Source organism: Dermacentor silvarum, chromosome 10 (assembly GCF_013339745.2).
Source record: "Dermacentor silvarum isolate Dsil-2018 chromosome 10, BIME_Dsil_1.4, whole genome shotgun sequence".
In the NCBI taxonomy this organism is placed as follows: domain Eukaryota; kingdom Metazoa; phylum Arthropoda; class Arachnida; order Ixodida; family Ixodidae; genus Dermacentor; species Dermacentor silvarum.
Genome location: NC_051163.1, coordinates 3,501,244 through 3,528,501, shown reverse-complemented (window position 1 = coordinate 3,528,501; position 27,258 = coordinate 3,501,244). Strand labels below are relative to the sequence as shown.

Genomic DNA, 27,258 nt, shown 5'->3' with positions numbered 1-27,258 from the left:
CTGATTGTGTTTTTTGTGTCTTTTATTGTATCATTGTATTGTATCTTTTATTTTATTGTATTTTTTTGTATCACATGACAACAAGAGCCTTCATGATGCATTGGTCCCAGTATTGGGGTTCAATTGAAGCTGAGCACTGTACAAGAGGGTGACAGTGACGGAGGTTTCAGGAGAGGGCGTGAGGGCCCACTTCTTGGGCACTGTTTGGATGCACAGCATAGCAAGAGCCGTGCACGTGGGCAGCAGGCTCCGTGTTGCGCTGCCGCCAAGGGCTGCGGAGGACGTATGCTCTCCGAAATGAGGCTAGAATGCCATGTCTCCAGTGGTCGCACAGTGTGAGTGAGCCAAGTCATGCATGAACTGGAGATGGCAGTGAAAGGGGTCCCCATAAAGTTGGAGATGATGAGGCGACAGAGTGATGCTTTAGTTTCAAAGCTCCTTCAAAAGAAAAGTAATTTTGCATGCGAAGCCAGTGACAACAGAGCTGTGTCACATGTTATCGGTGTGTTGGAGTCTTGCATTGCATGATGGAGCATGGGCTCTGTTGCCATTTGCAGTGGTTGCAAAGTCATTTAAGACATTGTAGGGATAAGGAGGTGCCAAGGGCTTCATGCCTCAGCACACCCTGTGCTGCGGTTGGCGCATGCCTGCCCATGAACCACGTCCGGTAGAAGCTTAAGGAAAATATACACAACAACCACATGTACACTCGGAAAGCAACTAACACTTCAAGGAGGCCAGTTAGCTATTGTTTACATGACTGAGGATTCCCTCGAAGAGAACAATACCCTTGATAAAGAAGGGTGTCCAACTTACCAGCTGGGGTAAGTATCCACGGCACAAACGTGGTTGACTAACCATGTGCGGGAAAAATGGGAGCCGTCGCGGAGATTTTCGCACTCTCCGTTTGCTGGTGACCAAAGAGACTCGGGCTATGTCAGGGATTTCACATGACACGTCTAGTGGCGCTGATAGCACTTGCATTTCCAGCGTGCTGCCCGCGAGAGGAAGGCTTCTCACCTCTCCCCAAGCATACTGGTGCTTGTGACCGTCATGGGACACGAGGGTTCCCAAAAAAATGGAGGATATCAAACACTATATATCATACAAGGAACAATGTGTTGTGACCTATAGGTATAGGGAGCCATCTGATGATAACATTGGATATTAAGTGTAAAAACATTTTAACTTGCTTTGCTCAAGGAAGTGTTGATTTGAAAGATTAGCTGATGGAGCTTCTAGGAAATGCTGTAATGAAGGCAAAGTTTGCCAAGGTGGACCTCGAAACATTTTGGTTGGGAACAACTGAAATGCTGCCCTGCTTTATGAAAAAGTTGTAAGATTGTTGTTGCAGTTTTCGACAACATATGCATGGTAGCGTGCATTTCAAGTTTTGCTTACTTGAGAAGCGAGTATAGATCCTTGTTCATGTGTTGTGAGAAAAAACGTAGTAACTGGGAAACCGTACGACACAGTCACTAAAACCCCTGGCAGACTTAACTCTCGTTGACATCTACGTAATGAGAAGCGTTGCACGAATCGTTGCAGCATGAAACGCCTACTCACGCTGAGCTGGTGGGGCCCAAGGCGTGTATTGTTGTTCTTGCGCCTTCGGCAGCTTACGTATGCACCCCTCGGATTCGGCTTGGGTCAGCAGCTTCTTTGGGCGGGGTGTTTTAGCGGGAAGTTCTGATGTGCCCACTTGGTAAGAATTGTTGCGGCACAAGACGTTGCCACGTCGAGCTGGTGGGGCCCAAGTGATCCGACACGCATTTTACCATTTTTTTATTGCGCCGTGTTTTAAGACGACAGTGAGAAACTGAAATGAAATCGAGCTGGTGGGCAACGCTGAAGTACAATGCCTACGATGACACCAGAGCGAAACACAATTTTTACTTTGCGCTGCCAACAACAGCAGGGCACAGTGTCATATCCTGTAAAATATGCGCAGTAAGCACTGTAAAACTGATGATAGGCAAATATGCTCATCTCGAGAAGGTTGGCAGGCGATAGCTGTGAAGGCTACATGTGAAGACTCGCTTGGAGATTTAGTGGTGGCAGCATTTTCACGTGACAGTAGTGGGCGAATACAGCGGGAAAGCTGCCGCGAGGGATGGCTTCTGCTCTCAGTCACGCATGCCTCGTGCCTTTTCTTCTTTTACATGGCATCTAGCAACTGGAAAACGTATCATACAGTCGTAGTTTGGCGACGTAATGAACGTTGGTGCCAAAAGATCGGGTTTTCTGGTAATGTATTAACCAGTAAAAAAAATAAAGCATAACTGTGTTGGGCTATTTTTTGTCTTCACGATTGCGAACATTGGTCCTGGAAAATAGTACGAAAAGGGACTGTATTAATGAGGTTCTACTGTATTGCAACCGACTGAACATCAGTGCAATCGTGCAGGTGTTTAAGTGCAGTCATGCCTGAAATTGACGAGCCAGTAAAAGCGATGTAAAGAGGGGTTTTTGATTTGTTACTTGTGCATGCCAATAAATATTGTCCATTGCATATTTGTGAATACAGTAGAACCTCGCTGATACATTCCCGCTTAATATGATTTCCCGGCTCCTACGTTTGCAATCGCAAAAAATAAACATAACACCATAGAGGAATGTGTTAATACTTTTCGGTTAATACGTTCCCAGAAAATACGATTACTCGGCTGCAACGTTCAGCATTGTGGCAAACTGCGGTCGTATGATACGTTCTGCAGCTAAAAATTATCATTCAGGTGTGCAAAAAGGCCGCTCTCATGTGCTTGTGAAGCGCTAAGTGGCAGACAGCTGCCGCGCGGCTTCTCTGCAGTGCTCAATCCCCCCCCTCCGCGACTTCTCTGCATTACTTGTTCGCCTGAAGTGTCGAAGTGCGGCAGCAGCGGCGAGCGAATTGACCTTTCAGGTACCTCACCCCTCGCTTCAACGCGAATTACTAAGCGGCGAAAACAGGTGGACGCGGCGCTACGACTCGCTGAGATCGTAGTGGAGGTGGTGGCAGACGAGGAGCCTGAAGACGGCGGCGAAAACGAAGGCTTGCGCCCACCGGCTACCTTTGCCGATGCCCTTGCTGGCCTGGAAGCCTTACAAAGCTTCTTTCGCATGAAAGACATAGAAAATGCACACAAGGGTCTGCAATGTGCGCAAAAGGAGTTGTTCCTGTCCAAGGGTGTGACGCACCAGCAGAAATTACAGTTGAATCTCGATAATTCGAACTCGAAGGGGCCTGATAATTTGTTCCGATTAAAAGAAGGACTTATTGTCAACGTATTTGTGCACCATAGGGCTACGTACGAAACGGTGCGAGTCGTGAAATATCGCGGCGCGCAAGCACATAGCGAGCAAGGGCCACGGAACTGCCCACGCCGGCCAAAGCTCGCATCCCGATAGCGCCTCTTCCTCTTCACAACCACAATCTCTCTCTCTCTCTCTCAAATCCCGATCACGGCAGTGAACGAAACTTCAGGCAGCGAGCCGCGTCGAAGTTGAGGGAGGAGGGCGGCAGGGAAGCGCATTTGTCCTCGGCAACCCCGTCGCTTCGGCGGCTCCCCTCCCCCTCCCTCTCAACTCCCTCGTAGCTCCCTGACCTTCGACTCTCCGTGCACGCCCGCTGGCCCGCCGGCCCGGCGCCAGCTTAACCCGCTCCCCTAAGTTTCGTTTTCTGCCGTTGAAGCGAGCGTTGGCAGGCGTGGTCAGTTTCGTTGGCCGGACTGGTCCTCCGCGTTGCTTCCCTCTGTGCCGCAGCTGCTGCGTTGGTTGAGACGTCGGCGCGTACACGCGTGTTCCGGCGCGATGCTGAAACGGCGACCTTACCATTTGAGAGAAGAAATTTTCGCCGAGGTATTCTTTCTTTCTTTTTTATTTCTCCGCGCGGCGTTGAGGGGTCTCCTAAGCTTTTGCTTTATGGCGGTGTCGGAGTATTGTCGGTGTGTGGTTATGTTCGAATTAACCGTCGCAAATCCTTTCGCGCTCGAAATACTGAGCTTTCTTGCCCATTTGAATACAGTGGAATCTCGATGATATGATCACAGCTAATACAAATATCCGGATGATACGAATTTTTCGGAGGTCCCGGCCGAGCCCCATTACTTTGCAACGTGCTAGAGAACGGTTGTTACGAATCGATTTTTGACCCGCGTCGGTTGATACGAATAAACGCCGCCCCACTGACGGCCGCGAAAGAGAACAGCGTGCAGTCACGCGCGTTTGCCCTTTCTCTTTTGGTGCGGAGGCGCGGACGCGACGCCACACAGCGCGGAAGCCGCGACTGGGCCTGAAGAGTTTGAAGCGGTGGCGCTTTTGTTGTTTTTGTGCTTTTCTTTTTGTCTCTTCGCTCGCTGCGGCGGCCGCGCTTCCCCACGCACGGCCGCCGCAGCAAGTGAAGGTTTGTGCAGTCTATCGCTTCCACGGAAACTGAGCGGTGTAAACACAGCGCATACAAAGGTCAGAGCCGTGTGGAGATCGCTTTCAAGATACGGTGCGCGCGACAACACCGACAGCCGGCACAGGCGCAAAGTACAAGAACGCATTTTTGGCAGAGTAGGAGACCCCCTCCCCCACTCCTCCCTCCCGCGCTGGCTTCACCCTTTGCTCCTTTCGCGTGGGGAGATTGCGTCGCCAGTTACCCTTGCGCTCGGTTGCAAGATACGCATTTGGCGCCGCAGCACAGCGTAGCCTCCTCCCTCCCCCTCCCTCCCTCCGTCCCATACCCCCACAGCCTTTCGCGCAACGGAAGTCGCGTTTGCTCTCCGCTGTGTTCGCTGTCCGTGAAGGCGCGCCTCCTTTTACTCACACATAGGGCGCACGGTGACGACTTTATCGCCCTTGGACTCGTGCTCCACGTCTCATGCTCCTCCTCCCCATCGCATTCGTTGATCTCCTCTCCCATCGGTGGGCGCACCTCGTGCTTGCTACCGCCCTTGTCGGCAAGATTTTCCCGCGGAAGCCGCAATTTCGTCTCGCGCGGCTGCACTGTAAGCGGTATGCATATACATGGAGTTCTATGGGAGGGTAAACGGGAGTCGAAAAAGGCCGCGTTGTAGCCAGTTCTGCACTATAAACGGTTACGTTATAAGTGGTCTATTCTGTAAATGCTTTTTACGTACGTGTGCCTGAGTGAGTTCTCTACTCTTTAATTTAGCTAGTTTTAATTGTGTTTCGATGATACGAATTTCGGCTAATACGAATTTTTTTCGTGACCCCGTGAGATTCGTATCATCGAGATTCCACTGTACACATCCTTGACGGGACCACAGCGTCAGTTCCAATTAACGAGATTCGACTGTAACTATGTTTTGCAAGAAATAAATGTTTTCTGCCTTTGCACCTCAATATGGGCTTGTCAGCTTCAATTTTTACTGGATTTGGATCGTACGTTTTCCCGGATCGTACGTTTATTTTTCACGTATTTTTTGAAAACATATGAATGACGTTCTACTGTACTTGCATTACGTGCCGATCTATCGTGCACAACGTGTTGCTTGTGCAAACAATAAACAGTGTTCATTCCAATTTGCAAATACTTCCACTCTTTATTGCAACATCATACATGAGCTGCCCATCTCATCTTGGGGTTTAGCACTACTCGGGTCCCCGACACACCCATAGGTAAATCTAACTTAATCACTGGAATAATTACAGAATAACACTGTGCACATCTTTTATTATAATTACAGCCACACAGCTAATGTGTCACTCAGCATGAAAATATCTCTGCAGCTTCCTTTGCTATGTAATCGTTGCAGACACCTGGCATTGCTTCGCCAGATCTATTGCTGTAATTCTTACCTGTGTGCATCATGATAGCTATGTTCATTGATTGTTGTCACAAGTTTGTGATTTCGCTGTGTCACACAAGACCCTGATATCAGTGTTTTATTCCCAGGACAACAATGGAACCACCGTCCCAATATTTTGGCTGATATTTTCAACCGGTGCTTAGCATGTCCTTACTGTCTTGATTCTTGAGCTTCTTGGGGACACTCGGCCCTCTCGTGCCCCCTGATGTAACTTTCCTCTCATGGTTCTCGCATCTTCTGTAATCCGACTTCCCTATGCAGCTGTGCGCCGCCAGTAGCCAGTGTAGTTGCCCAGTAGTACAAGAGATGCTGCTAGTGTTCCGATGCTAGTGCTACCTGGTAGCATGGATACTCACGCGCAAAGGGAATGAGCCTTCTCCTTTTTGGCTTTGAGTCAGTGATGTGCATTGAAGTTTCACATGCTCATCGGCAAGCTTTGCGGGACTGCCCATGAGAGAAGCGTGAACCGTTGGGCTAGTTGGTATGACATTTGAAGGTAGGAGAGCGCTGAATTGCCGATGAAAAGAACACAGGTACAGACAGGGAAGACACTCATTTGAAACAAATTTTATTGAATCTTGAAGAATCCCGTGAACATTGTAAGCATCTCGGGTCTCACAGGAGTATTGACTACCGCGGTTTCGAGCTTTGCGAGCCACATGGCTGTGTCAGCCGTCGCCTCTCGTAATCTGGCTCGCTTCTCTGTGCGCTCTCAGGACGTAAAGGGGCTACTGAGCTCTACATACGCAAGAGAACACAGTATTGCCCTGAGTTAGCGGAAACCGTTTATTGTTTCCGGCGGCACCCAACGCTGTACAAACACCTGGTCCTGGGGTTTGCGGGAGCCAAAAGACTCCCACGGCAAGGGCAAAAATACAGACAGGGGTGGCACTGGCACATTGCTGCGAAAGCTGTGGCTCCCCACAACACGCCGCTGGGAAAAGTCCCCGTGGCTGTGCTGCTTGCTCTCATGATAACCAATGGGCTCACTCATCAGAGTTCGGGCACTCTCCTTCGGCTTGGGCTTCCAAAAAGTGTGGCTTGGCGCAGTTCAATGACGCATGAGCACTAGGTGCCACTCTTCGGCTTGTGTACCCGCTCTTCAGCGAGTGGGTACACAAGGTACCCGCTCGTTTTACGTGCAAAGGCACCGTAAGTGCGCTCAAGTCTGATACACAAAGGGGCCAGCGGGCGACAGGAAAGCGTGTACGTATGTACCCAGTGCTGTGCCCGGAGAGATCTCTCCCGCACTCGCTATGCGGGCATCAGCCAGCCGCTGCAGACAACACGAGCGCCACCACTACGAGTGGAATGCCACTGCCAACAACCGTCGCGAGTGGAGAGGGGAGAGGCGTAGGGACAACAGAACAGGTGAATGCCCGTGCAAAGGCACTGGGGCATACCTCATTCCCCACATCTACTGCGCATGCACGTGGACCAGATCGCTTCTGACCAAAATGTGCAGAACAAATAATAAAGAAAGGTAGTTCAGCATGAGAAAGATGCAATGCAGACAAGTAGACAAAAATTGTATCTTATCCATGCACCTATAGATGCCTTATTTAAAACCAAATTATTTAAACATAGTTTAAAACATGGCGCGTGTACTGAACAATAAAACGGTAACACTGTGAGAAACTTCCACGACCTGCAGAGCAAGATTCTACGCCTTTCACCTCCACAATGGTCTGTGCTTATGGGATATCTACCTGCTTTTTGGAGGGATCGCTCCTTCCAAGGAACACTGGGAAAGAATTTGTAAAAATCTGAAGTCAACTTATGAAAACATGTCGGACTACTCGAGAATTGGCCGAGGTATTCCTGCTTTGAGTGTAAAGGACCAAATGCTAATGCAAGCGCCACACTAAGTGTGAACCGGAAAAAAGCAGCAGCAGTAACAGAATTTCTTTGGAAAATTCTTCAGCTACATCTACCAAAAGGGTGCAAGACCGCTCCTGAACCCGTACCCATTGTTTTTCTGGATGGTGCCTCTGTTCCCAGTAGTATACCGAGTGTTTTAGAAAAAGGACCTCAAGTCAGTCCATCGGCTACACTCCAGAAGCAAGAACTGCTCACCACGGACCACCGCATTACGGGAAAAAGCACCTTTTTAATAAAGGGAGCAGTGTCTGACAGAGGGTGAGGACGTTCTAAGGCGAGCCCCCTCCAGTAGCTCGGAGAGTATCATGGTCCTGCGTCGCACAGCAGAGTTCTCAAAAAGTCTGACCTTGAGTTGCTGCCAAGTGATAAGGAGGGCAGCTTTGTCGTTCTCCACATGAAACTGTGGAAAGGAAAAGATGATTCTGCCATGGCAAGAAACTTTCAGGCTAGCGGATGCCCCACCCACAGAAGTTAAGGCCAGAGCTATGCTTTACTCAGCAATCTGAAACTAGAGACTCTATGCAAGAGTGTTAAATCGTGTAAAACAGACGTACCTGAAGGTGTTTTTCGTGGCAAAAACCCATGAGCCTCTCTGTCCTTTCCTTTCCACGCCATTGTTACTGAGAGGGACAACTGGCAACATAATGTGAGCTTTTTCCTACAATGACATCTAAAGGTTTTTTTCTCCAACCCTCCTACTTCTGTTGTGCAACTCTGACGTCCTTGTGCAGACTTTGATGACTCGCCTTCCCAGGGCGAACTATGCTCTCTAGGTGGACATTGAAGAGCTATTCTAGTATTCTGTGCCGCACAGTGAACTCTTTACAGCTGTACAGGAGGCAATTAGCTGTTACGGTGTTATTCCCTTCCAGAACAACTGCCTAGTCCAGGCAGAGAATTTTCTGGAGCTTCTTGATTGCTACTTGTGTTCCACTCTAGTTAGGTATAAGGACCAGGCCTATCTTCAGAAAAGGAATTTGTATAGGTTCCTGTGTAGCACCTACACTATGTGAAACCTATCTGGCCAAATTTGACTCTAAACTCTGGCTAGGTCTCAGCAGCTACCCATCCTGAAGGCCTTTCGGCATGTGGCCAGCTTTTATGGTTATAATGGGTGTTCCAAGTGAATTAGCCGCCATGTCAGTAGCTGTCCTGAGTCACCAGCAAAGCATATTTCGCAAAACATTTCACATTACGTTGCCAGTTGTCCCTCTTGGTAACAGTGGTGTGGAAAGGACAGAGAGGCGGACAGTGTGTTACACTGTTTCAAGGAGGGTTCCCAGTCGTTGGCATTTACCATCGACCTACCTGTTAACGGCCATCTCTAGTTTCTCAACTTAGCCCTGTATTTTAACCAAGACCAACACATATGTTGGGAGTATATGCCACGGTCTCAGAGAGCCATTTTACCATATGACTTATTCCATACCAAACTTTTCAAATGAGGTATTGCTTCCATGTGTCTAAAAGTTGCGATTTCTAAGTGATGTGCACACAGGGTCGGCGCTAGCTTCGACCATCAGGTAACACTTTTCATTAGTTCAGGATACCCTCGCAGCCTCACAGTCGCTCCGAGTGCATCACTCCTCAAAAAGCTTGATGGCACTCCTAGTTGGTTGCCACTGTGGTGTAGAAGGCGCTTCTAACCCTTCTAACGTCACTAATGACTGACTCTACTTATTATTTGTCCATTCTTTTATTCTTTTGGCCGGTATAAAATATGCAGCAATAAAATGAGCAGATATACACGTCTGCCAGTATGTGACATGCGGTGCTGCTTCGTTCACTACATGGTGTCAGAAGTGGCCGTCTTGAGGCTTCTTTTGCAGCGGTGGAAGGGGTTTGCCAGCAGCAACGTACTGCAGATAACAGTTGTCGATGCGGTCGAAGTGGTCATCTGAGCACAACATGAGAAATGATAAGAAGACAGATGATTCTTTGCAAGGTGCACCAGCAATCGCACCGGCTCCCGTGTTCGCAGTAGCAAACCTCAGGGCTTTGCCGCCCTTCGACTTCAGGAACACATATCAGTGGAAACACGGGCTCATCTAGTTCGAAGGCTACCTGTATGATTCGGGCCTGTACGCTTCCGATGAAGTGCTTGTTCGCAGAGTCCACATGCAAGGGAAGTCCTCGGCTCTCTGCAGGTCTTAGAGGAGCAAATGGCAGATTTCAAGCAAGTCACCAACAAGTTCAAGTTCAATTCTTACTTCATTCATCCGGCAAACGAGCTGTATGAAAGCACTAAGTTTCACCAGCGGGTACAGCAACCTGGCGACTATACTGCACTTTGAGGCATGGCCCGACGGTGCAACTACCCTTTCAAGGAAGTCGAGGAAAGACTAGTATGTGAATGTTTCGTCATCGGCTTGCTTGAAAGCAAGCTCTCATACATGCTGTGCAGGTGCCCAAAGCTCAGTCTCGAAGAAGGAGAAGGTTTGATGCAGGTGCGTCAACAGGAGGATGCAGAGATGGAGCGTATTGCCCGCGACTCCCCCGGAGGGAGTGCGGCGCCTTTCTCCATCTGTGTGGACGCTGTGAAAGCAAAGATAAGCTCGCGACATACGCCTCCCGCTACAGCCAAAGCTTTGTCACCGCCAACCTCAGGGGATGGGTGTCATTTTTGTGGCAGAGCATCCCACCGAGGAAAGGAATGCCCGGCTTGACGTGCTCTCTGCATTGGGTGCCGAAAAAAGGGCCAATTCAAGGCGCTGTGCTGTTCTTCAGTGTCGGCTGTAGCGCTGAATGAAGTTGGCTTAGTCAACCTGCCCCGGGCCGAGTATGTTGATGTGGAAGTCAATGGGACACTGCTCAAGTTCAAGGTTTATAGTGCACGGAATCTCTATTGTACCAAGCACGTTCTCTGGAATTCCTGCGTGTCTCGATCCTCAAGAAGCTGACCTAACAAGCCCTGGAGGGCAACCGCTGGTGGTTTTGGGTACCTTCTGAGCTACTTTGAGATGGAGGTAGCGAATGGCAGAGCAGAAAATGTACGTGGTGCATTCGCAAATGGTGCCTCTGCTGGGTTTTCCACCCATTCAAGCACTGCAAGTCGTCAAATTTGTAGAAGGCTTGACTCGGAACAAGAAGTTCACCACCGAAGGCCTCGCTGAAGAGCTGTTCGAAGGTCTCGGCATGCTGGAGGAACCGTACGTGATCCGCATAGAGCCAGGGGCTATTTCATTTTCCTTAAGCACAACAAGGATACCCGTCTTGGTTGTGCCCTGCCATAAAAATCAAGCTCGACAGGTGGGAAACACAGGACATAATTAGGCGGATCACCAAACTGACACGATGGTGCGCTGGCCTGGTGGTGGTGCGGATAGACTCTGGTAGCTACTGCATATGCGTGGACTTGACCAAATTAATGAAGTAGGTCCTCTGGAAGCGACACGTGCTACCGACGGTTGAAGAAGTTCTTGGACACCTTGGAGTGGCGAAGGTCTTTGAAAGCTGGATACGATATCCTGTTTTCACCAGGTCATGCTGGCGGAATATAGCCAGGAACTTACCCTGTTCATAACACCTTTCGGCAGGTACTGCTTTTGCCGCCTACCTTTCGGCATTACACCAGAGTACTTTCAGATGCCCGCATTTTGGAGGGGCAGCAAGGCGGGGTTAATATGATCGATGATATTCTGGTGTTTGGCCACAACCGAAAAGAGCACAACAGAAGACTTGGCGAGGTGTTGGACCGGTTACGCCAGGCAGGGCTTTACACATGGTATCACGCCAGACCCAGCTAAAATTGAAGCTGTTCAGAAGATGTAACCACCCATGGATGTCGGAGGTGTTCAAAGATTCATGAAAATGGTAAACCATGTCGCAAGATTCTTACCTCATCTGTCAGACACGTTGGCCCAGATCTGAGAACTTCTGTGCAAGAGGACAGCTTGGTTGTGGGGGCCACATCAGCAAGCAGCCTTCAAAAAAAGTAACAGGTATGCTTTCTTCAGAAAGCTGCATGGCCTGCTATCACCCAACTCGCCCAACGGTGGTCTCCGGTGATGCAAGTTCTTTTGGGCTCAAAGCGGTTCTGATGCTGGATCAGCCAAGGGGCGAAAGACAGGCTCTGACCTTCGCATCACACTTGCTTACGAAGGCTGAGCAGAGATACAGCCAGACGGAAAAGGAGGCCTTAGCTGTCATGTGGGCAGTGCAGCGCATTGACAAAATTTTTCAAGGCCTCCAATTCGTTGTTAAAACAGGCCATCAGCCACTAACAACACTTCTGGGTGACGTGAAGGTGGGTTTGCTATCACCCAGGATACAATGCCCGTGATTCAAGCTGATGCGCTATCAGTTCAAGGTACTGTACGTTCTGGGCAAGCTGCTCTAGCTACTGCTGACACGTCAAGGGCTCCGCTTCCCTTGAAAGCTACATGCAAGTAGTCGTGGAAACCGTTTTCGAGAGCGCTTCTGTTGACTTGGAAACAGTGAGATGGCATCAAGCATCTGATGGCATCTGCTCTACTTTGGTAAAGTTCTGTAATTACGGTTGGCTGTCTAAGAGAAGACTGGACTTGTAATTAGCCTCTAATTAGTCCACCTTTGTGTCAAAAGGGGATGTGGTGTATAGGACACTTTTAATCCTACTAACGTCACTAATGCCTGACCCTACTTATCATTTGTCCATTCTGTTATTCTGTTGGCCAGTATAAAATGTGCAGCAATAAACTGAGCAGATATACACATCTGCCAGTATGTGACGTGCAGTGCTGCTTCATTCACAACAGCCACCACAAAGAGCTAAGAGGTATGTTATCATGCCATGTCTTCATGGCCCCCTACAAGCTTTCCCGGCTGTGCACACTTGCTTCTGGGCTATCCAAGACATCGGCCTGCACAAAGAGGCGTGCAAACCTGTTCGTCCCCTGCGCCATCGAGGTGGTGTTCAGGGTTCCGCTCAGCTGCAGGAAAATGTATATAGGGCAGACCGGGCATTGTCTCAACGACAGAGTGAGAGAGCATTCCACGTCCCTGAAGGTTCAGAGTAATGGCGCACATCTTCCAGTGTACTGCAGGGGGTGTGGTTGCTCTGCCCTCTTCGGCGATGCCGAGGTGATCAGCGGAGTTAGGGGCTGGCTGGAGAGAGAGATACTTGAGGATGGACGAATAAGTGCCTCAGCAGATTTGTGTATTAGTGTACCCTCAGTACATCTCACAGGGAAGGAATTGACCTATTTGACGAGTTGATGGTTTTTGGGTGTACAACCTTCTACTTCACTCCCCCCTCCATATGTTTCTCACAGTTTTACTGCTTTATAGTTCAGTCCACGCACAATCTTTGAACTAGGTTTAACTAATTCTGTTTTGAATAAGTCATTTGCAGGTGTCCGGATAAGATATGATTTATGTCTAATTGGCTGCATAGTATCTTTCTTGTGGTCAACCCCCTTTCTTTGAATTAACACAGCAAGCTGGGCGAGTTTGTAACTGAACATGTTTCTTACAGGTGGGCAGCGTTTCCCAGACGAAGGACAGAGGAAGAGACGATACGAGCGCTGTCTGACAACGTATCGTCTCTTCCTCTGTCCTTCGTCCAGGTAGCACTGCCCACCCCTAAGAAACCCCTTTCTTTATTATTTGTTTTGCACGTTTTCGTCAGAAGCGACCTGGTCTACACACATGCGCAGTAGACATTTAGGGGATTCTTCAAGGTTCAGTAAAATCAATTGCAGGTGAGTGTCTTTCCTGTCTGTATCTGCGTTCTTTCCGTCGGTGTTCTTTTCAATGGCAATTCAGTGCTCTTCTACCTTCAGATTTCCCATGAAAGGCTTTGGAGTGGGACAACGAAATAGACGAACATGACCGTTCGAATCCGTCACCGTATGCGTGACTGTACACGCGAAGGATTAGGTATTCACTTGATATCCTGTGGCAGTGAGTCAGACTTCCTCGATTTGTCAGCACTGTCAGCATGTTCCATTAGTTGTAATTCAGCCAGCTGGCACTAGTGTATAAAAGTCGTAATAAATGCCCTTTTGTTTGTTTGCACTACTGTTCCTTTGTCCCAAGAACATGTTTGAGACCCCACATTGCTGTTACAGCCCTGACATGGCAGGCATTTGTTGGAGCACTGAGGCGCTTCCTGCACTGCTTTCATGGCTGCCTGGTGCCCATGGCAGGTCATGCCGACATGCTTACCATCCTTCAGCTGAGCCATATTGTGAACCGTCTTTGCGACCACGTGAGGTGAGTCGTGCGTGATTGATAAAAAGCTGCCACTGTCAAAATGATGGCCCTCCACATATGCATACTGTTATGTGTTGTAAGTCGAATCTCGTTAATTCGAACATGTTTAGTTCGAACTTCCAGTTAATTCGAAGTGATGCTGTTGTCCCGTCAAAGTTACGTGTATTTCAGTGGGCAAAAACACCCGGTTATTTGAACGCGCAAGCACTTGCGACAGTTAATTCAAACATACCGCGCTCCGGCAATGCTCTCAACAGTGCCCCAAATCACGCGGTGGCTCTTTCGACCAGCATTCCTCCGACCCCACCATAGAGCAAAAGCTGAGGAGAGAGCCCTCAACGCCACGCGTGAGGAAAAAAAGAAAAGAAAAAATATTTTTTAAAATGCGTTGTAAATTTCGCCCTCTCTTTAAATGGCAAGGTCGCCGTTTCTGTGTCGCGCTAGAACATGTGTGTACGTGCCTACGTCTCAGCCACGCGGAGAAAATGGCAGTGAACTTTTCTACTTTTTGCTTCTTGTATTTTCTGGTCATGTGTTGACCTTGAACGTAGAGGCTGCGGCACAGAGGCCCAGTCCGGCCAACGCTCGCACCCCAATAACGGCAGAAAACAAAACTTCAGGGAGCGGGGTACGCTGGCGCCGGCACGGCGGCGGGCACGCACTGAGGCAGTCGAAGGTGAGGGAGCTACGAGGGAGTTGAGAGGGAGGGCGAAGGAAGCCACTCAAGCCACTGCCATGGCCCACTGAAGCGGCGAAGATGCCGAGGCCAAATCCGCTTCCCTTCTGCCCGTCGTCATGCTGGGTCTGCCGCTCCCGCCGTACCGGCACCAGCTTACCCCGCTCCCTGAAGTTTTATTTTCTTCCGTTATAGGGAAGCGAGCGTTGGCTGGACTCGACAGTTTTGTGGTGCTCGCTCGCAGCGATATTTCACGTATCGCACTATTCGTACATCGTACTATGGTGCACGAATACTTAAAGAATAAGTCCTTCTTTTATTTCGAGCTTATTTTAATTTTTAATTTATTGATACTGCAATTTTTACAAGACCATAGCAGGGTATGCATACAATATACAAGAGTCGTTGGTAACAGCAAACATAATTCCAAAATAAATCATCAATCAATTCATAAATACGAGGGCGGTCCGATAAGTAGTTAGCCTTCAAAAGAAAAACAAATTTTGGAATGGTGTTGATTTTTTTCTCAACATAGTCCCCTTTCAACTCTGTAGACTTGACCCAGCGATCCTCCAACTTCTTGATCCCGTCAGAAAAATATGTTTTCTCCTCAGCTGCAAAGTAGGCTTCTGTGGCGGCGATAACTTCTTCATTCGACTCAAATTTTTGTCCGGCGAGTGACTTTTTCAAGTTGGGAAACAAGAAAAAATCATTAGGGGCCAAATCTGGAGAATACGCTGGATGGGGCACCACTTCGTAGCCCAGTTCGACCAACTTGGCCGTGGCGACGGCGCAGGTGTGAGCTGGCGCGTTGTCATGGTGGAAGAGCACCTTATTCTTCACCAAATGTGGCCGTTTTTTTTTTTGCAATTCGGCGTCGAATCGGCCCAGTAATTCGGCGTAGTAGGGTCCTGTCACCGTTTTGCCCTTCTCGAGGTAGTCGACGAAGATCATACCTTGACAATCCCAGAAAATGGTGGCCATCACCTTTCCGGCCAATGCGACAGTCTTCGCCTTCTCCGGAGCAGGTTCTCCGGGTGCAGTCCACTGTTTCGACTGTTCTTTGGTCTCTGGTGTGTACCAGTGGATCCATGTTTCGTCGACGGTCACAAAACGATTCTGGAACTCCTTCGGATTACGCTTAAACAGCTTCAAACACTGCTCTGAAGTGGTCTCACGGACGCGCTTGTTGTCCGGAGTGAGCAAACGTGGCACCCATCGCGCTGACAGCTTTCTCATGCCCAAAATTTCATGCAGGATATGACCCACGCGGTCTTTTGATATGCCTACTGTCTCAGCTATCTCGCGCACCTTCAGTCGGCGGTCTGCCAATACGAGTTCGTTGATTTTTGCCAAGTTATCGGCCGTGGTAGCTGTTTGCGGGGCCCCTGGGCGAGGCTCATCAAAAACCGACGTGCGACCACGTTTAAACTCGAACCAATTTTTGACGGTTGCCATCGAAGGAGAAGACTCACCGTAGACGGCATCCAGTCGCTCTTTCATTTCACTGCGCGATTTCCCTTACAAAAACAAGAATCGAATCACCGACCAATATTGCTGTTTTTCCATTTTTTTAACAGACACACTAAAAATCACTTGCTTCCTCTTCCTCAAGCGGCCAAAAACACAACCGCGAGCCCAATTCGACTGGACCTTCGCATGTGTCCCTCTAAGAGAGCGTACTCAACGTCAGTATATGTCTCATGTGATAGCGTCGCGCTCTCGCGGTGAGGCTAAGTACTTATCGGACCGCCCTCGTAAATAATGGGCCGTATTCTGAAACGTTGCACTTCGGCGATAGTTCGCTTAGGTGATAGTCGTCTTCAATAAGTCAACCGGCTGCTTACCCGTGACGTCAACATGCACTACCAACACGCGCACCCGAACGCTTCACAAAACACATGAGCGAGCGCACCGTGCGAGTGCAGAGCGGCTCTGGTGTGTTGTTGTCGAATGTATTGGCCGCAGTACGACACAGGCGTGTTCGTTTATTAAGTATATGTCGGGAGCACCCAATGACACCGTGACGTCAAAATGATGTACACCAGAACTACTAGGGGGCGTGACTTATTTCCGGTTTTGCTGAACCAGCCAATCAGCGCGCGCCTGAAGGCGAAAAGCGAAATATCGCCGAAGTGAAATGTTTCAGAATACATCCCCATAAGTCAAGATTAAGGAACAAAAATTCAAAAATATGACACAAAGGCAACACACTTCTTCGAACAAATTTTTGGGCCCCATCAAGTTCGAATTATCGAGATTCGATTGTATTTGTAAGGCTCTTGCAACTCAGCTGCTGAATTGTTGGCGCTTTGTGCAAAGGTGACATTTTGTTCAATAGTTCACTTCCTGAGAACGAGTTGGAAGTCTGCAGCCACCAAAATGGTTTCCTCCGGGCAAGGAACCTTGTTGTTGTCATAATTAAACGTTAAACACCTCAGCCACTGCTTTGTCGAGACTGATTGATGGAGCAGTTTCACACGCCAGGCAACACCACTGAGAAAATCTTCATTTTTCATCCAGCTTTGGTCCAGTTGATCCTCGGGATTTTTTCTTGAAAAAGAGCGCGTGCACACTACATCAGAGCATGGTATACTAAATGAAAGGAATTAAGAAATGGCACCTCTGTGCAAAACCTAAACAAAGCAGCACAATTTATCTGGAAGAGTTTCCTTTTCAATGCAGCATTATTATTACATACAGTGCATAATATATACCATATTTACCCGATTCTATTGTGCCCCCAGATGTAATGCGCACCGAATTATCGGCGATTTTTAAAGTAAGAAAATAAAAGTCGCACCTAAAGGTAACATGCCCCCAATTTACAACCTTTGTCCGTGAAGTTTCGAGACTGATTTATTTTCTTCTCTAGAAATGATTCCCCAAAACAAACGTTGGTGCGTATGTGTAGCACCATCTTTTCGGGCTAACCTGAGCTATTTATGTTAATTGCTGTGTCAGCCGCTAGATGGCACTACATGTAGAAAAGTATGTTGTAACTTGTTGTCTGCGCATTCTGTGAGTGAATGTGGAGAGATGGACGTCCACCTCGAACAACGTGTAAACAAAATTCTGTGTGAAGCTTTGCAAGACAGCTACACAGATGCATGAGCTCCTTCGTGACACTTACGGCAATGAGACATTATCGCAGGTGCGAGTTCTCGAGTGGCACAAGAGGTTTGTTTCGGGGAGAATGTTGGTGGAAGATGACACAAGGCAGGGGCGCCCTACAACCTCACGGAATGAAAACAACGTGGCTCGGACCAGTGAGATCGTACAGCAAGACCGCACCATTACAGTCCACATGCTATCGGATGCTCTCGACATTAGTAAAACAACATGCTACCAAATTTTGCGTGATAACTTGGGGAAACGAAAGCTGAATTCCTGACTTGTGCCGCTCTCCCTCACATAGGACCAGAAGGACACGCGGGCATCAGTGAGCGCTGATTTGCTCTCAAAGGCAGAGAAGGATGCTGCATTCGTTGACAGCATCGTTGCTGAAGACGAAACATCATGTTTTCAATACTATCCTCAAACAAAGAGGCAGAGCACCGAATGGTAGTCCACAAGCTTTCCGGCGTCGAGAAAGGTGCAGGCAACAGAAGACCAAAACAAAGATGATGCTGATAGCTTTTTTCTATGCCAGAGATGTCATACACCACGAGTTCGTCCCACAAGGGCAGACGGTGAATCAGGAGTTTTATATCCGCGTGCTCCAACACATGTGTGATGCACTGCGACGCCGTCGCCCTGACTTATGGGCATCTGGACAATGGAGCCTTCTCCACGATAAAGCAAGATTACACGATAAGGCACACTGCTCTCAGCGTGACAAAATTTCTCGCCAAGCACAGCATTACTGTACTTCCCCATCTGCCATACTTGCCTGACCTCTCCCCATGCAATTTTGTCCTGTTTCCTCGTGTGAAGAGAGTTCTAAAAGGTCGCTGGATGGGGAGCGTGGAGACCATTCAAGATGCCACGACAAAGGAGCTGACAGCCCTGCCAAAAGAAGCGTTTTCCAACTGTTTCCGAGACTTCCATAAGCGTTGGAAACTGTGTATAGACTGCAAGGGAGACTGTTTCTAAGGGGTGCTGCACAAATGATTTCAATGTTAAACACATTTTTTTGTAATGGACTCAGTCTCGCAACTTTACAGACAAAGGTTGTATAAAAAAAAAAAAGATATGTAAAGTATGACCCGTTCGTTCTCCATTCATAATGAAAGCAGCCTGTCATCGTCGTCATTTGTGCTTCGACTCAGAATTTTGCTTCACATGCAGGTGCATCACAGACATTTGCCACGGTGCAGTTCAAAAACAAGGGGCTCCCTCGCAACGAACGCAAGTAATTACATTCTTTGCTGCCTGTGTTCACAAGACTGGGCAAATGTCCCTGCCCTTGAACTGTATCTATGGGCTGTTCTTGTGTAACGTGAAGCATTCTTCTCCAAGACAACCTAGCCTTTCTTGCATGTATCGAAACATGCAAAACCACGGTATCGATAGTCATTGTACATAACTTCTGACCAGATTAAATTAAAAATGTTTGTGCCCCAAAGGAAGTTTGTATAATTAACCATGACATCAATAGGCCTCTTGAAAAGCTACTTTTCATCAAAGGCTGGCCACCCCTTGCTCTACTTCTGAGTTCGCACTTGAAATATAGTTGAACGTCAATATAACGAACTTCAGTATCACGAAAGTCTCGATATAATCAAGTATTTCACTTTAACTTCTTGGGTATAGAACACCATGTATTTGGAACCTCAGCATAACGAAGGTTATGTACACTGAAACCTCGTTGATACAATTTTTGCGGGAAGCAGAAAATAAAATGTATCATCCAAAAATCGTATCATTCAAAGCAAGCCCCAAAACGTAAGAAAACAGGCTTACTTGGTGAAAAACGCGCTAGCAAAGCTTCCTGTGGCATCGAGTGATACTGCTCCGCATAACACCACACGAACCGCCGCCAACACTTTTATTGAGCAACTTTAGAGCAGCTCGTCAGTTCTCGCTGAACTTCCTTTCTTTTCTTTTTTTTTTTTCAAAGTTCGTAAAGAAGTTTTTTTGTAAGATGACAAGTTTCTTAACATTGCTACGAAGGTCACGACACCACTAGGCCAAGAATTCAGAAACAAAGGAACACCGTAGAGCAGCATGACACAACGAGCAATACGACTGGCGGATGAGGGTAGGCGCTTCGTGCAGCTACGTGACCGCATGAAGATCTCGTCTGAAAAGCCAACCAAAACAAGCGCGAGCAAAAGCTGACTTGAACAGACGATACTACGAGTGAGAAAATAGCGGTCGGGCGGGTGACACCAGTTTCCCGCGCCAAGTGTCTGGTTTGGAGGCGCGCGCTCCCTCCAGACCGCCCGTGACTCCGCCTACATCACTGAAGGGGGCAGCTCTCATTGGTTTGCTTCGCTCGTGGCTTGATTGCTGCCGGGGTGGCGTGACAATTTAAATCGGCCCAGGACCGATGCCTCCCACGCCACGAAAAACCTGTTTCGCGGCACTTTTGTGGCGTGCATTCTGCCGCCACCGGCGTGCATTCTACCGGCGCCGGCGGGCATTCTACCGGCGCGCAGCAGTGCATTTTTCCGCTAGTGTCGCCGGCCCTTGACACGTTGTTCGTAGGTAGTTGGAGTGTCATTTAATCTAGTACACTTGAATATAAAGCTACGAGTTTCGAAAATATTAGTTTGCAGTCATATCATCCGATTTCACGTGAAAACGGGATCGTATCAACTTCATGAAAATACATTGCTCCTGGCCGGGAAACGAAACAAAAACGTATCATCCCGAAAAACATATTACGTAGAATCGTATCAATGAGCTCCCACTGTGTACGCCATTTCAGTATAATGAAATTTCATTGCCGCTGCAAAGGAATACTGAGACAATAAATGGAAACTTCCACAGGCACAGATGGTCAAATGGTCGGATTACAAGCGGCTGCTTGTGATCACACCTTTCAAATCGTGTGCAGCTTGACCAAGGGCGACCGTGTGAAGTCCAAGTGCAATATACCGTATTTACTTGCGTAATGAATGCACTCATGTAATAAAGCCACTCCCAGATTGGTCGCGCAAAATCTGAATATTTTTTTTTCCTCGAGTAATAACCACACACCAAACTTTGCAACTGTGAAGTCCTACGGTCGAACGGCCATGCTGTAGTTTTCTGGAGAGACTAGAATTCTTTACTCTCGCACATATGTTTAAAGCAAGTGCACTTAATCTCAGTGCCCGTCGCTGTGTTGGTAATACTTAATAATGACGCCACGTGACAAATGCCGAGATCACATTAACAAAATGCTGCAGTTAACTTTTGTAGGCTACACATCCATGCTAGCAGCAAACATGCCGTGGCGGCACACCAGCAAGGGTGGTGGGTTTGGAGACTGAGAAGCTGACGGCTAAGCCATGACGAGAGAACACCGGCGGTAAGCATGCGATAAGAATAAGCTGCGTGTTATCACGGTAGCTTGGGGCCTGACAGAAAGAGCGACCGTGATAACGCTCGGCCTGTTCTGACCACAACCTTGCCACCAGTACCGGCAAAGGCTCCTCGCAGACTCTGGAGAGAAAAAAACTGTAACTGGGGGCTGTCTACAATCGTTACTTCACTCAGTTTACGGATTTTACTGACACGTAATAGCAGATAGGGCAAGGGCAATGTGTAGCCAGGCGCGGCGCACAGGAGAATCCAAGTGAAGAAGGGGCAGCTGGCATTTGGTCATAGGGAGCCCAGTCGTGCATAGTGTCAAATTAGCGTGTCTGTTGCACGCTTTTGTGCCCATCTTTGGTTTTGCTGTGTGCGATGGGCCCCAAGTCCAGTTATACTCCTGCTGCGGGACAGAGAGTTTATCGGCTCACAAAACGGAAACGCTCATCAAACACTGATTAACTTTGACATGCTGATGAGCAGGACGGTCGAGAAAAGAGACGCACGCAGCGGGGTTTACAAAACAACAGGTGCCGAAAAGCAGCACTGCAACTTGATGCTTGTGATAATGGCAGACGGCCGGAAGCGGCTGCGAGGACGAAGTGTTGTGATCCACGATGTGGTCGGTCAGTGACCAGGACAACAGATCTGGTGGTTCTGATGTGGAGTGAAGTGCAATAACAGCTCTGTTATGGCTTGCAAATAGTATTTGTGCATTTTTACTGCAAAGATAAGTTATCTAATGCATTTTTCAGATTATTATCGTCTTACATTTCAATTTTTGCTGTTTCGAAAAAGTTCCCGTAAAGTTTACCCTGCATAATAAACGCAGCCCACAACAGTGCTTTGAATTTTTGGGGAAAAAAGTTGTCGCAGTTTCACCTGAAAGGCGAAGCATCAATTGCGATAGCAAACTTGTAGAGAGCTATACGGAATAATGATATTAGCTTTATCAGCTGTATAAACATCATCGGCAACACGCAGAACTGTTGTCGACGCCATCGGCGTTTTGCCCGGTTCGCTCAAAATGCGTGCGGCGTTGGTGACTGTTGCCGGAGCCTCTGATATAAATCGACACTGGGTGCCGCAGCTAAACGTCGCCTCCCTTCCCTCCCGCTCCCCCACGGCCTCTCGCTCGTCGGAAGAAGGCGTGTTTGCTCTACATACATGGTGATTGTGAAGGAGAAGAGAGACGCCTACTCTGCAGGCCCTTACAGCACGTGCGCAGAAACTGCGCTTTTGTTCTCCGCCGTCGTTCACTCCCCCTGCACCCTTTCAACTCGCACATACAGTTCGCCGCGGTGATTTCTCTTCACAAATGACAAGGACCTCACGGCGACGGTGACGCCGACCGGCAGAATTGCGTGAGGTCCATATAATGCTATCGCTAAAAAAGCATTGGCGGTGTTGGGGGCTGAGGCGCGCGAGCTCAGAGGCCGCAAGGGGCTATCGAGCGACGCACGCAAAAACACAGTAAAGCCCTGAGTTGACGGAAACCGTTTATTGAATCCGTCGGCACAAGCACTGTACAAACGCCCGCTCGGAGGGGAGCCAAATGGGTCCCGCACCAGGGCGAAAATACAATAACAGGCGCCTATAGCACGTCGCGGCGAGAGCACAGGCTCAAGCTGGGACACGCTGCTAGGAAAAGTCCCGGCCACTATGCTACTTGCTCTGGCGATAACCAATGGGCCAACTCGCGTGAGCTCAGGCAATATCCTTCGGATTAGGCTTTCGGCAAGTGCGGCTCGGCGTGGTACGACCTCGCGCGAGCGCTAGGCACTGCTCGTCGGCTTAGCGTCGGGAAAAGGATCAGCACAAAGTACGCGCTCCCTGCACGGGCAAAGGCACCGTGCGTGAGCTCCAGTCATAGTCACAAAGGTGTCGGCGGACAAGAGGAGAGCATGTACTTACCGTGCGCTGGTCCCGGAGATAAGAGAGCCACGCTCCGCCGCTAGCAGCCGAAACGCGGCCGCGTGACGTCCGCACCCTACCCTCAACGCAAACCACCACATTTGGTGTGCACCACCGCTAGAACCGGTTGTGAGCGGACGGGGAAAGGCGAGGGATGGCAGAACAGGTGAAGCCCGCGCAATGGCGCCGGCGCCTCCTTCAATCCCCACAGCGGTTATATACGATATATATACAGTAAAATCTCGTTACAACGAACTTCGCGGGACCGCCGAATTTAATTCGTTAATTTGAAATATCGTAGTACTGAAAAATCAATATTTCCATGTCGGTAATGCAACACAAGAACGAAAATTACATACCTTTGCTGCAGATGCGCGTAACGTACGTAAATAATAAACGAGAACACTGAGCACAGTTTAACTACAATTTATTACTTGAAGAAGTCTGTAATCTTCTTCTGCCGAGTAGACAGCACCCGCTGCAGGACGAACGCCTCTACATCCTCGACCTTCCTCTGAACGTCATCGGGGACATCTTTACAGCGCCCGAGGAATAATCGCGTCTTTTCTTGAAAAACTAAAACATCTGAGCTGGAAACACTTTGTTCTTCTTCGTGTGTTGATTCAGTCTCGGCATCGTCTTCGTCACTACTGCAATCGTCTTGCTCTAGCACTTTATTCACGATGTCCTCATTGGTGAGCTCCGCGGATGTAGCCACCGCGCTGTCGCTGTCAATGTAATCGTCGAAGGTCACCGCGGTGCCGACGGGGAGCTTCTCGGTAAGCTCATCCCAAAGCTCTGGGTTGAGCTCCTGTGTGTCCTCGCAGTCGCAGTCTTGTGGCATAGGTAAAGCCTTTGAAAGGCCTGCCTTTCGCCAGCAGTTGCTGATCGTGCTTGCCTTCACGTTCCGCCACGACCATGTCAGCATTTCTGCAGCTTGACGTATGTTTACCTGTGTGGGAAGCTTCAGTCGAATATTGATCAGGAGGCGCTGCACAAGACGCTTCCGAAATTCGGTCTTCACGCATCTGATGATACCCTGGTCCATAGGTTGGAGCAAAGAAGTGCAAATGGGGGGCATAAATTCAAGCTTTACATTGGTCAATCGCACGTTCACGATATGCGCCGAGGAATTGTCAACGATGAGGAGAATTTTTCTGTATTTCTTCTTCATTGTGTCGTTGAGCTGCAGCAGCCACTGAGTGAACAATTCTCGCGTCATCTACGCTTTTTTGTTGGCTCTGTAGTCGCAAGGCAACGAGACAACGTTTTTCAAGCAGCGCGGCTTGGCAGACTTTCCAATAACTAGCGGCTTGAGTTTTACCGTGCCAGTGGAGTTGCAGCAGAACAAAACCGATACGCGGAGACGCGATTTCTTTCCGCCCTTGCACTTGTCACCTTTGAAGTTCATTGTTTTATCAGGCAACAACTGATAAAAGAACGCCGTTTCATCTCCGTTGAAAATGTCGTCTGGAGAGAAAGACTCGACGATCTCTTGAAAGCGCTCGTTCCGCCAGGCAACCGCACTCTCGGCATCTGCTGCCTTTTTTTCGCCACAAGCAACTTGCCACGTAATGCCATTCCTTTGCCGGAAACGGTTAAGCCATCCGGCACTTGCATCGAAACCGGAGATGTCTAAAGCGGCCGCGAACTGTAGCGTCTTCTCTTGAATAATCGGGCCTGACAAGGGCAAATCGTTTTGTCTGGCATCCTTAAACCACGTGAGGACGGCGTCGTCGACGTTCTGGTAGTTTCCGAGCCGCAACCGTTTTCTTGAGGGAGGCAGCTGTGACTCTCGATGCAATTTCATGATCTTTTCCCGATCCTTGAGCATCGTTGCCATTGTTGACGGGGGAATATCACACTCCCTGCACATGTCCACTTGCTTTCTACCAGCATTCAGCTGCGTCAAAATGTCCACTTTTTCTTGAAGCGTAAACTGGCGTCGCTTCTTTTTAACGCGGGGGCCAGCAGAACTCATTGTCAGCAAAGCAACCACACAACACAATCACAGCACCAATAACTTCGAAACTCCTGCCGATCGCTACCAACGTGGTGATGCTAGGCCTACAACGTAGTAGGAGTATAGTGCCTAGAATATATTGGCTAGTGTGCCGACCACCCGCTCTTTTCAATGGAGGAGCGTGGCACCATCTGCAATGAATGCCCACGGTGGCCGGCAGAGGTCGCAGTCAGGTAGGTGGGTGCCGACTGCGCGTGTCGTCTGCTTGGCTAGAGCAGTTTCGCAGTGGTTGCGTCAATTTTTGTGTTTGCGTTTTCAGCATCATTACGATGTTGCGTGTTTGTTCTTGCGTCAGAAAAGGTTCGAGTGAGTTTGTGGTTTCTCTGCTCCCGTGTCTGTGAGTAGGAGAACTATGTGACGGCGGTGAAAGAATGCTGAAACCACGGCGACAGTGAAGCTCTGCGTGGTTGTGCTAGAGTACTTACTGCTCGAGCAAATGGCTTGTATTCTTGTTCACTGCACCATCTGATGGCACACGGCTCACAGAATGGAAACGAAGGATAAAAAAAACGACAAAACGCTGACGCCAACTGCTGTGGTGTGTGAAAAGTATTTAAAAAGCTAGTTCATCGAACGCACATTCTCTATTATCGTGAACGGCATTTTCAACGATCTTCGCCGCAATAAATCGCGTGTGAAATTGATGCTATAAGTACGATATTCCATAAGTATCCTACAAACCTTGTATCTCAAAGCAGAAAATTAAAGAGACAAAATATATACGTATACATATATGTATGTGCGAAAGAACTTCCATCAAAGTGGCACAGGTGCACCCAGTCGGTGGCCTCCTTAATTGTTTTGATCAGCCGTTGAGAGCGCCGAATCGGAGAACTTCGAAGGATCTAGTGTCCACCGCAAAGCTTCTGTATCAGAAGAGTGCGCCCAACGCCGTAGTTCTGGTGTCCACCGCAAAGCTTCTGTATCAGAAGAGTGCGCCCAACGCCGTAGTTTCAAAGCCGCGAGCGCTGATGGATTGCAAAATGATGGTGCACAACGGCTCCAAACCACCAGCGAAAGTCGCCATCTGTACTGCATGCAATACGCGACCTCGTGGGGTCTTTAAGATAAATAAATGAAATCTCGATCTATATTCCAGTCGCGTGGATGAATGTGCTGTCTTGCATGGCCAGTGAAAGCATTAGCTTATGCCTATTGAGAAGGTGAAATGAATAACTTAAAGTAATTTACTTGCGACCTTTATTTAAAGAAAATGGTAGTGTTCTGAATGCTATTATGATGACAGAAGACAAAACAGGTCGCACAATTTGTGATGAGGTACGTATAATTTTTGATCAAGAAAGTTGCCTTAATTAACAGCTCCAGCTTGTTTATCGTCGAAGCAGTTTAACTAAAGCCTGCTTCAAAAAAGCAGTGCTATAGAGACATGCATGGTTCTCGCTGAAGAATGTTTGTTAGATCTTATGAAAACACGTACAATATACGGGGAACATTGTACGTGTTTTCTGCATGTACCAAATAGTTCTCATATACTAATCAAGCAACCATCCTTCTCGGCTCACCCTGGCAAGCTTTCGCTCGTACCTACATAATACGGCATGCGGCCGCAATATTATATCGCACTTGGATTTTATATACGGAACATCACGGCGACGGTGGAAATTCGCCTGGAGTGTCCACACACTATCGCAAAAAAAGCAAACATGCAGGAAAGTATGGGGAAAACAAACAATCAATAGGATATAGGAAAATTCTGGCAAGTGAAGCAAAAGTTAATATTTTGCCGTGAAAGAGCAGCTCTTGCTGCACGACGTAAGTCGCATCACGGCATGCGATACAATGGTGAGTTTGTCAAACGTATAATGATAAACACGCGAAGCACATATACGAGCATCATCAAAGAGAAGTCATACACAGGGGGGTTTTTATAGACAATCCAGATTTTTAAAAAGAGGCTATATAAGAGCAGCCAACATCGCGTTGTCTTGCAGATGAGTTCCGAGGCGAGGCGGAAATACATTGCCGCTAACAACGTGAGGTTCAGAAGACGAATTAACAAAAAATTATTAATTACCTTTTTTATACAGTTGTTGAGCTGGCGAATATGAAGGCACTCACATTTTAACGCACCTTATGTTTTTTACCTTGAAAGTCGCATTTAAATCGAGATATTTATGATCGAACTTCGACGGTCAATTCAGGCAATACGCTGGAGCGCAGAAAAGGTGACCGCGTGCTGTCGTATCAGACCGAAATACCGTGACGACAAGCGCGAGAAAGTAGGAAACCGAACGTCTCGGCTGTAGTCGCGGCAGTTACTGAAGCGTCACGTATTTGATTTGCCTGGCAAG

At 48.4% G+C, this 27,258-nt stretch overlaps 1 protein-coding gene across 3 annotated transcripts in view; it reads left to right on the top strand.

The window, feature by feature from the left end:
* LOC119431233 (gamma-tubulin complex component 6) overlaps positions 1 to 27,258 on the top strand; it is a 314,121-nt gene that overhangs the window by 79,391 nt on the left and 207,472 nt on the right. For all 3 annotated transcript variants that reach the window (XM_037698710.2, XM_049657249.1, XM_037698709.2), the window contains exons 6-7: positions 13,727 to 13,871; positions 18,838 to 18,901. In XM_037698710.2, the coding sequence (XP_037554638.1) occupies positions 13,727 to 13,871; positions 18,838 to 18,901 (209 nt within the window). The remainder of the gene's footprint in view (positions 1 to 13,726; positions 13,872 to 18,837; positions 18,902 to 27,258) is intronic.